This window comes from Erythranthe guttata, chromosome 10 (genome assembly GCF_056151865.1).
Source record: "Erythranthe guttata isolate IM_541 chromosome 10, IM_541, whole genome shotgun sequence".
NCBI classification, from domain to species: Eukaryota; Viridiplantae; Streptophyta; class Magnoliopsida; order Lamiales; family Phrymaceae; genus Erythranthe; species Erythranthe guttata.
The window spans coordinates 3,926,317-3,937,862 of NC_142542.1; the positions used below are offsets into that span (position 1 = coordinate 3,926,317).

At 30.3% G+C, this 11,546-nt stretch overlaps 1 protein-coding gene across 1 annotated transcript; it reads left to right on the top strand.

Annotated features, from left to right (window-relative positions):
• On the top strand, nt 1-1,265 carry LOC105949927 (transcription repressor OFP13). Its single transcript, XM_012973233.2, has one exon. The coding sequence runs from the start codon at nt 165-167 to the stop codon at nt 981-983; it is 819 nt and encodes a 272-aa protein (XP_012828687.2). The 5' UTR covers nt 1-164; the 3' UTR covers nt 984-1,265.
• The last annotated feature ends 10,281 nt before the right edge of the window (nt 1,266-11,546 follow it).

An 11,546-nucleotide genomic window follows, 5' to 3' on the forward strand; every position in this document is an offset into this window, starting at 1 on the left:
CCAAATTTCTTACCAACAAAATCAGACAAAAACACTTCAAAATTAAATTAAAAAAAAAACATTATTACATCAATAAAAATTTCAAAAATCAGATTTCATCCTCATTCCAAACTCCCTCTCAAACAAAGAAGAAAGAAACAACCATTACCAAAATTGGCAAGAAGATGAAATTCCCATTTCTGTTCAGATCCACAGAAACCCCCTCCACCTCCTCCTCCGCCACCTCCGCCGCCGCCGCCGCCTGGCCGTGGCCCGCCTGCGTAAACAATCCCAAGACCCTCTCTTTCCGGGCCGACGGCAACAACATCTTCAAGACAATGAACTCAGCTTTCCTCGACAACGACGCCCACGATTCGTGTTCCACCGTCCCCGACTACTCTTTCCAGGACGACACCTTCTCCGGCGGCGGCGCACCGGCGGAGGAGGAGACGGCGGTGGTCGGAGGTTTGAGGTCCGACAGGCTGTTCTTCGAGCCGGGAGAGACGACGAGCCGGTCAATCCTGGAGGAAGCGAAACCCTACGAGGGGTTCCCGTACAAGGAGAGCCACGTGGCAATAATGGCGGTTGACTCCGTCGACCCGTTCCTCGACTTCAGGGTGTCGATGGAGGAGATGGTGGCGGCGCACGGCCTGAAGGAATGGGATTGCCTGGAGGAGATGTTGACCTGCTTCCTCAGAGTCAACGGCAAGTCCAACCACGGCTACATCGTCGGAGCTTTCGTCGATTTGCTTCTTCATCTCGCTCTCTCCGATTCTTCAAATAATAACAATAAAAACAACAACAACAATGCTTCTTCTTCTTCTTCATCGATATCTACATCATCCGCCATTGATGAACAGTGTTCTTCATCTTCGACAACTACGCAGTATTCTTTCACTTCTCCACTCTCGTTTTCTTCGTCAACTTATTCCTCTCTCAGCAATTGCTTGTCTCTAATGGAGAACGACGATGGAAATGAGATCGTTGCTGACAAAAATGGATGATTTTTTTTATTTTTATATATATTTTTATTAATTAATTAGGCGTATATTAGATTTAATTAAATTTAGTTTTTTTTTTTTGTTGAATTAATCGCGGACGAACTTTTGTCTGTGGTGTGTGTTTTTCTGGTAGGTGTAGAGAGGAGATTACAGTGATGAATCACTGTTATGTTTTTTTTCTTTTTTTTTTTTTTTTGCGATGGTTGAAGATGATGACAGTTGAATTTAATTTCTGATATTAATGAAAAATTAATTAATTTTCTTGAAATTGATGATATTTGTGTTTGTGTGTTTTTTGTTGCTTACTTTGGGTAATGGTGAATCAAAGGGGTGTAAATTGAACCCATCGGATAGAAATTAGCTCTTTCGGAAAAAAATCGTTTTTTTTTTCGGAAGTGAAAAACTAGCTAGTTCCAATTTCATTACAAAAAAATCGGAAAAAATCGAAAATTGGAATTTAGGAAATTGGAACGAAAAAACTTGTTCCAAAATCGGAAAATTTCGGAACCGGAATCGGCGGAATTTGGATTTTCCCAATTTTTGCTAACCTTAAATATAAAATTAATATAATAATATTTGTATTGTAACTGTAATATTCGGGAAAAAAAAAACGGAATTATTTTCGGATCATTAATCAGATCGGAGATCGGAATTTCATATATATTCCAATTTCGATCCAAATAATGTCGGAAAAATCTAAAGTTAGAATTCCTGAATTCGGACTGGAATTGTTCTAAAATCGGAAAATTTCGAATAGAAATCGGTGAAATCAGAAATTTCATTCCCATTTTGACCTCTACATGAATGGATGGTAATTGATTTTTTTTCTTTCTTTCCTGTGGTGTGGATTCTTGAAATTTGAATGGATATAGTAGTAATAAATACAATTAAAAAAATTAAATAAATGATTCTATTGCTGGTTTTGCTGCAGAAATTGCTCTGATCATTAAATATTGAAAATCAAAACGTATAACTTTGAATTAAAAAAAAAATTAAATAAAGGTTTGCTTCAACGGCACATTCCGCTATAAATGCCATGCTGAATCCCATGTGGTACTGTTACTTTTTCACTAATTGCAATTTGCAGTCACTAAAATAATTAATTAATTATTTAACTTCACTTTTGTAGAATTAATTAAATCAATAACCCCAATCCCCTGTTTATACTAATATAAATTTCTTCTCTGTCATGCATTCATGAACCGTACCCCTAATTAAAACAATAAATAATACGGTTTACGTACTCATTGCATATTAGTGGCTATAAATTCTTTTGTAAAAAAAACAAACAACAAATATTGTGGGATTTCTTTTTTTTTTTTGAAATGATATTAATAAACTGGTTTGGACATGGTTCGTCGGAACGGCCGGTACATTGTCGCGGGCCCTGCCGTTCCAGTTTCATTGCAACGTCACGGCTCCATTGCGGTTCGAACGGAATTTTTTTAATTAAATTGCTAAAAAAATAGAATTTATTTCGAATGTGTTTTTTTATAACATAACAGTACAATAATATACAAAATATTATTACATAATTTTAAAAATAAATATTACAACAATCTTGGAAGAACATTATGAAAATACATGTAATATTAATACCATGTAGAATGTCGAGCTGGTTCAAAGCTTCGAAGATTATCTCATTGAGAATCATTAGGTGAATGTGACCCAAATTGAAGAGTGAATCTTTTTTTTTTCTTCATTTTTTCCTTTATTTTTAGTCAAATCGATCATTTTCAAAATTTTGTCTTCTGTTCCGGCCATTCCGACCGCGTCGCGACTGTTTTGTGGCTCTTTCTTGCCCGTCCCACCGTTTTCCCCTGCATTCCGATATGATGTGTCATAGTGCAAAAATCATTTTGGTTATAGTTTCCTCGCGTTCCGTTCCGACGAACCCTAGCTATGAATCTCCTATATTTTTTTTATAAATAAATATATATATCTATATTGACCATTGGATAATTTGAGTAAAACTCCAAGAACATATTATCTGAATTAACATACTTATCAAAAAAAAAATATTATCTGAATTAACATTAAATATTAACATTGGAATTCAAAAATAATATAGGAGAGTAAAAAAAACAATAATCACATGACAGCAACAAGTCTAGTGAATTTGGTGTGGTCCTATTGATTGTATCTCTGAATTGCTGCTGCAGCAGAATTATCATCATTAACCAGAAATTGAGAACACAAAAATAAAAAATTTAAAATAAATAAAATATAATAAAATTAAAATTAAAAAGTAAATAAAAATTCAAAACATTTCATATAGATGTCTCTATATGTTAACTAGAAACTGCCATATTCCATCACTTTTTTCTTTTTCTGGTTTTTTTTTTTTAATTTATTTATTTTGTTGGAAAGTTCCTTTTCTCTATCTTTTTTTCCCTGCCCAGATGAAAACTGAGAAATAGTTTTGTTGGGTCCTTTTTTTGGGTAGGGTATCTTTTCCTTTTTAATTATTTTAATTTATCTTATTTCATTTTATTTATTTATTTTATTTTATTTTTTGTTTTAGGGGTATCTTTTAAGCAGAGCTAAGAGTTGATGAAAAAAACAAGAAAGTAAATTATTCTGATGAGGTTTGAAGGGAATGTTGCTGGAATTGCATTTGCATCAATAGTTGTGGTCCTTTTTATTGCATGCAATTTTAACATCAAACATTTTTATTTGTTATTCCATAAATTAAATCTGCAAATTAATTAAAATGCATGTGGATAGGAAGATTTCAATCATCATGGATTTTTTGTGTGTAATTAAATCAATTTGGAATTTGATGTAGAAACTTATTCAATTCTTGGCTAACTGTCAATTTATTAGTAGTACTCGAGCTTATATGTCCACACACAATAAGCCATTGTGGATGCCGATCTTAGTAGCGAAATAAATTCTCGTTTTTTTTTTTTTCCGATTTTGATTTAGGGTCCGTTTGGCTAATTTTACTTTAAATATCTAATAAGCTAGCTCTTACATCTGATAATTTGTTTTAAGAGGTGATAAACTATTACGTCTTAGTTTTAAAATTAATTTTTAAAGTGTTTGGATAATGATCTTATAAGGTATTTTTATTCATTATTTGCTCTCCAGCAACTTATTTATAAAAGATTTAGATCCTCTTTAAAAATTCTACCAAACACTTTAAGATAACGTAGAAGCTCTTAAATATCTTATAACCTATTTTTAACAGCTTATAAGCTGATTCAAACACCCTCTTAGTCACGAAAACTTTCAACTTTGCAGTGAATTTGTTCATTTCAATTTCAATCTTCTGATCTTTCTGAAAAAAATTTAAACCGGAATCTATTTTTACTTTTTACATGTCCAATTTTTTCTCGAAAAATACTAATTCTGATCCGATTAATCCAATTTTCATTCATAACTAGCATGATTAACAAACTAAAATTGCCTCCAATAATGAATAAAAGAAACCAAAAATGTTTGTACAAAAAAATATAATAAAAATTGGGCCTTGAGAAAAAGTGTTTTAATCTTGGGTTGGTCAATTGCCAAATGCTATAACTCATTACGAGGATCAAATTCAAAGCCCAATATATATATATATATATATATATATATATATATATATATATATATATATATATATATATATATATATATATATATATATATATATATATATATATATATAGAGCAGCAAAATTCATGGAGACAACTTAGCACAAAATGCTCCATTGTTTGTGCTGTTTCTCTCTAAAATCAAGCTCATAAAATAATTCAACTGATGCAATAAAAACTTATTTTATTTGTAGGGTAAATAGCACTTAGCCCCCCTGTGGTTTTTACGTTGTGCACTTTACCCCTCTCTGATATCAATATGATCATTTTACCCCCTTGTGGTTGACAAGTTGTAGCACCGTCTAATAAACCGTTAAAGTTAACAGAAAAGGGACTGCCCCTTATTTTCCTACTATTTGCAGGTTATATTTTTTTTAATAAATAAATGTAAATTCAATTGGATTTAGTTAAAAATAACATCAATTCATAGGACTAAAATACAATTATCAGGAGTTCAAAAAACAAAATCTTGCAAAGAATCTCTCTTCGTTAAAGTTGATGGAGCTACTGGAGGTAAGATGAAGAACAAATTCAAAAAACAAAAAAAATTACTTTTGGTTTTTTGCAATTTAATATTTTTATTTTTTAGGGATTTATTGCATTCAGCACACACCGATTGTTTTTCACCTAATTCTAACTAAAATATTCGTGTCATCAATTAATATCAGCAAAAAATCCATACAATGCAATTATTTTAGCACACTAGCTTCTAAAATCTCATTTGTGCTAAAAAAAAGTATTATAAGGATTTTTTTTTGGTTAATATTGTCATTACGTAGAGCCTTTTAGCAATTTGTATTATTAACACATAGATATACAATAAACTTATTTTTCTTAGTATAAATTAATTTCTTATACGATCGAAATCTAAAAATACTCTTCGGAGGGGACGAGTATTTTCAAATTGAAACAGGGGGCCATGCCCCCCCACTGTTTCATAAAACTCCCTACAATTTAATATAGAGATTTATTATTTTTCGAGTATTCCAACACTATAGTAACCTAAAAAAAATTGTCCTTTGTTTTTTTTTAATATAGAGATTTAATTTGTGCCCATTCAGCTTCCCTTTTCGTAAGCAAAACGGAGAAAATAAAAGCAAAATTTCAGGACAAATTAAAGTTGTTTCTTATTTAGAATGAAAAATATAAAATTCATTTTTTTAAGCAAAAACACGAAGGAAATAAAATTATTTTTCAGTAGTAGTATATTACTACTATTATCAGCATAAACAGAAGTTTTCATATTCCCTTATAATGTTGCAATTTATAATATATATATATATATATATATATATATATATATATATATATATATATATATATATATATACACATTTTAATTTTTGTTTAAATGTAAAGGCGAAAAGTACAACTAACTTAACAAAGATTTATTGAAAATATAAAATAATTATAAAAAAAATTAGATGAGTATTTTAAAAATAATTAATATAACATCTTAAAAATAATTAATATAGAAATTAAAAATGAATCTGTAATGCTTTTCTAATTAAAAGAAAAGTAAGGATGGCTGTAGAGTTTTTATTGAAGGAAAAAAGAGTAAAGTAGGTTTTAATAAAATATTTTAAGTTGAAAACCCTCAACCACTACAAATTTGGGCGAGTGAACTGCACTTTCCGTTAACTTTAACGGGTTATCAAACGGTCGCTACAACTTGTCAACCACAAGGGGGTAAAATGACCAAATTGATATCAGAAGGGGGTAAAGTGCAAAATCTGGAAACCACAGGGGGGCTAAGTGCTATTTACCCTTATTTGTAAGAAGAAACAAATTTGTCAATATTCAACTTTCGAATTCTTTTTTGGGCTTATTTTCATATAATAAGTAGACAATAGGCATCAATCTCAGTGCTTAAGATTCTTGTCTGAGCAGCGAACCTTCTAAACCTTGTGCTTCTGATTTTATTTATTTATTGATTTATTTATTTATTTATTTATTGATCTTTATAAATCAAGTTGTGACTTGTGATGTAAATCTTGAAAACATAACAATAAAAATATACTAGTTGGATTAGGTATTATTTTTTTAAATATTTATGAATTCCCATATCTCATTTTTATTATATTATTTTTCGCTCCTTTTTTTTTCTTTGAATGTAAATTTCAATTTTCGTATATATGTATGTATGTATGTATGAATATAATTCAAAGTTGTCGTATTTGCAATAAAATTGGCAGGAATTGTTTCAAAAGGGCCACAGGTAGACAATGCAAAACATATGCAGTATATAATGCTCAAAAATTTGAATCAACTACAGAAGAGTACAAATAAAATAAATTCACAGTCCGTGATACATTTTAAACAAATAAAACGAAATTAATTGTTATTTACAAATTTAAATTTGTAATTAATGTAGTCAAGGTCTATAAATAAAAATTAAATTAAACATAGAGATTATCAAATTGATAATCAGACAAAGCCAATCCCTATATATACAGACAGCTCTTCAATGCGCAGGCCCTAACTTGTCAATTACATTGAAGTAATCAATAGTAGTAACTTTTTATTTAATTAATTTGTGTAATTCATTTTTAATTTGTGTAATTAATTCTTGCTCGGGTCATTTTCAGTAATATATTATGTCATTAATGAGATTTTTCATTTCCAAGAAAATTAAATATTTATTTATTTTTCCTGAAAATGATGATGATGATAGAGTGTAGAAATGGGTTGTTGATGGTGCTACAAGCAAATTTTAATTTGTTTTTTCAATAGTAATCCATCCAATTAAATAAATAAATAGAAGAATGGGAAACAGGAGAATTTTTTTTTTTTTTTTTTACATAACCCGTGTAAATAAATAAATGAATACTGACACGTTAACTGGGAAATAAATAAAAATGAACATAAGAAAGATTTATTGGCACTCAGCTCACGCAAGGCTTGAGATTGAATTGATTCTCATTAAAAAAAAAATACATAGGCACAAAAATATACATATATGGAAATTGGAACGAAATTTTGGACTTAAGCCGATTTCAATTTAAATTTTTTTTCAACTTTAGAATAATATTTTTTATTATGATTTCCTTAAACTTTTATTCCGACAGTTTTAATATTTGTTTTGAAATGAAATTGAATACATATTAGATTTCGATTTTATTTTAAAAAAAAAAATCATTTTTTTTTCTCCATATTGTGGAAATAAATAATTAAAGATTGTCCATGTGGCATGCCGCATGTACATTGACTATGGAGGTCACAAAAGGAATTTCGAAGGAAATTGGTTTGGCAGGAGATGTTCGGGAATGTTCGGGGAGCTATGTCACCCCATAGCTCTTTGTTGTCTTCACCACTTTCTGAAACCAATAGTCCGTTAGAACCCTATCGGAATAACGTATCCAATTCATTATCCCATTAGAGTTTCTGACTACGTTTCAGGGGGCTGAGTGTAATTATCGATACCACAGGGACCTTACAGTTATTTAAGCTTACATCAGGGGGTGTGTGTAATTTACCATATTTTTTATAGTGATTTCCTTAAAATTTTATTCCGTATTTTCATATTTGTTTTGGAATGAAATTTGAATACATATTAGATTCCGATTTCTCCATCAATTCTAATTTTCGCAAAAGAAAATCAATTTTTTTGGTTTTGTTTTCCATAATGTGGAATTAAATAATTAACGATTGTCCATGTGGCATGTACATTGGCTATGGAGGTCACAAAAGGAATTCCAAAGAAAATTGGTTTGGTAATAGACTAGTTGCTCTGGCATTAGTAATACCCGTGAATTATATTTTTTCGCCGTGTTCTGCTTCATTTAATGCAAGCCTGCCTCTCGGCCAATTTACGTTATATTCAACATAAATATAACATCGGAAAATAATTATCCAAGTATTGAATTTAAAAATTAAAAATTGGATGGCTTAATAATAATTTTTGATACATTATCAACTCGTGATACATAATAAATTTGTTAGGGCCGTAAACATAACTCATTCAAACCTTTAATTAATTATTCAAAAATTATATCTGATACAAATATATTGCTATCTTTTATTCCTCGAAATTTGACTTAAATTCAACTACAATTCCATATAATAAAGAGTGATAAAATTTGATGAAAAGAGTTAAAATTTGATTTTCTTCATTTTCCCAATTTTCTTTTCAGGTGGAAATGAAGATTAATAAAGTTTCCGAATACATTAATAGCAGCTAAAAGTTATAAAAAAAATTAAGAAAAGATCGATTGATCTTCACTTAAATAAAATCCTGCTAAGATACATAGATCAATTAAAAAGTGAACACTGAAGAATTTGGGAGAAAAATGTTGTAACAAATCAACAGAAGCAAATGGGGTTTACTTGTCCGCTATGATAGACTGGAATATTGGATAATATTCCTTGTTTGATTGCTCTTTTTACATGACTTGACAGAATAAAAGTTTTTTTTATTAAATAGATTATCAAATAATAAATTTAGAAGACAATGAAAGAACGATTTACATGCCTAACGAACGTTGAGTCCGCATGATTTACGTTTCTCCATAAAAAAAAATCTATCGAGTTAGGGAATGGCGCCCCTGGGAACGATCTATTTCACCTTTTGGTGCAACCAAAGGAGTACTTAAATCACAAGATTTTGTATATACTCATCCACCCTTTTTACCTACCGCGCAACTTTTGTGGAAAAAAAAAATCACAAACATTATATTTAAATCCAGATAAATTACAACCATCTCTCTGAAATAAATTATAAATACAAAAACACCCCTTCTTTTTCCATAATCACATTCATCGCCTGCAGTTTGTAAATTTCTTACATACAATACCTTACAATAGGGTATGATCAATATAAGAAATCTACAAATTGCAAGAAGTTGAATATAAGTATAAAAAATGGGTTTTTGCATAAATCGACATTACCTCGAGGGTTTTGGTTGTAATTTACTCTTTAATTTCACCAATATTTTCAGCCCTTTTGATCAATAATCAAGAATATGTTAGAGTTGTCCAATTCTTAGGCAACAAGATGGGCTCTCAACTAAAACCTATTTGCTTAAAAAGTAAAGGTGATAAGAATTGAACTATCATATCAATAAAGTAAAAGTAGTCTCCCATTTTCTTAACTTTTCCTTTTTATCTTTTTTTCTCTTTATTTAATTATTTAATTAATTAATTTATAAATTTATAAAAATAAAAATAAAGTGACACAGAAATAGCAAGTACTGACTTTAACAATATATAGTTTTGAAGCCAAAATGTCGGCATTGAAGAGTACAAGTAAAGTGGGATCTATTTGATTGGGGGTTCAGTGACAGTTCACTGCTAAATAAAGTTGCTTTTTGCATTATACTATGTATGGTTTTTCTGTACTTTGTACATTTCGTATATATATATATATATATATATATATATATATATATATATATATCTCGTAGGATATGGGTTTGTATTAGGTTGTAATAATATACGAATATTTATGAAGATCTTGGATTAGGTTTAAACCCATGAACTATACACACATTTAGGTTGTACTTAAATATGCACTTGATATTGTGAATGAACATAGCTATAGGTGCAGTGCATTTTTGTGAATTTTGCTGGTTTGATTTTTTTTATTCATTTGGTTTGGAAAATCTGTGTATCAGATTTCAAAATTCGGATTTCGTTGGATCGAGATTTAAAACTGTAAATTGATGCATCGGTGATTTTGTTGGTTTCGAGCCGGTTCAATAACGGGCTGTTCTTGTTTGATTAAAAAAATTGGTGAAAATTTAGTAGGGGTAAAAATCGGACGGATTAGATTGACATAAGCATTTTTCGAAAAAAAAAAATACATTTTTATTTATTTCAGAAGTGGTAAACTAATTCCAATTTCATTCCCGAAAAAAATGAAAATTGGAATGAATTTGTTTTGTTCCAAATCGGAGATTTTCGGATTAGAATCGGCAAAATTGGGAAATGCCAAGTTTTTAATCACCTATAATACAAAATATACATAATAATAAATATTGATATTATAACTTATAAGTGTAGTTTTCGGAAATATTCGGTATTTTCGAAAACTAAAATTGGATCGGAAATCTGAATGTATTATGCTTCCAAGTTTGTTCGAATTTTTTTTATAGAAAAACTTGAATTGAAACTTTCGAAATTCGGAATAAAAAAATATAATTTCAAAATTGAAAAATTTCGGAAACAAATCAGCATTAAAAAATTTTATTCTAATTTTCACCCTTAAAAAAATTGGTTGGTTGAATCAACAGTTTTATTTGAAGAGTAAAACCGCAATCCCGACCGGTTGTCCATTCTCCGCTTCATGGCTCACGGGTCAATTCACGGTCAACAGTTAGGCAATCATAGTCAACGGAACGTTTTTCGCACCAAGAGATAACGGACATTTAAAGTACTCGGAAATCTAATTTTAATTAGGGGATAATTAGTGAAAACCCCCAATTCATTTACTTATATAAGGGTGGATATAACCTCTTTTTCATTATTAGTGAGAACCCACTACCTTATATTAAATAATTTATTTTTTAATTAATATTATATTTAACATTACTAATATACCTAATTTGTCCTTCTATGTTATATTTAAAATAACCAAACCTATTTTACGTTATATCTATTTCTCTTATTTCTCTCTCCCTTTTCTCTCTATAAACCGCCGCCTCCAACCCTCCCCATCTCTGCATTGTCGATGCTGCCATCCAACCATCTTCTGTCTCTGTGTCGTCGTCTACTCTCTCCCATCGGTGTTCCTCCCTCCACCGCCGCGAAAAGAAGGCGGTCTCCACCCCTGGAATTCTCTCGTCATGGACGGTATTAGGGTTTTCGGTAGGGAGAATGACGAGACTACGCAGCGGCGCTAGGGTTGATATTGCGTTTGAGATTTCAATAGAGACCACCGCCAATATTATTTGATTGTTGTGGTTCTTCTTCTTCTCTGATTTTTTTAACCCAATTTTTGAATCTCAATTTTCTTAGTTGGAGATTTTGGTTGAATTCTTATATTGA

Coding starts and splice junctions, on each gene's coding strand:
- LOC105949927 (XM_012973233.2), top strand. CDS start 165: ATGAAATTCCCATTTCTGTTCAGATCCACAGAAACCCCCTCCACCTCC.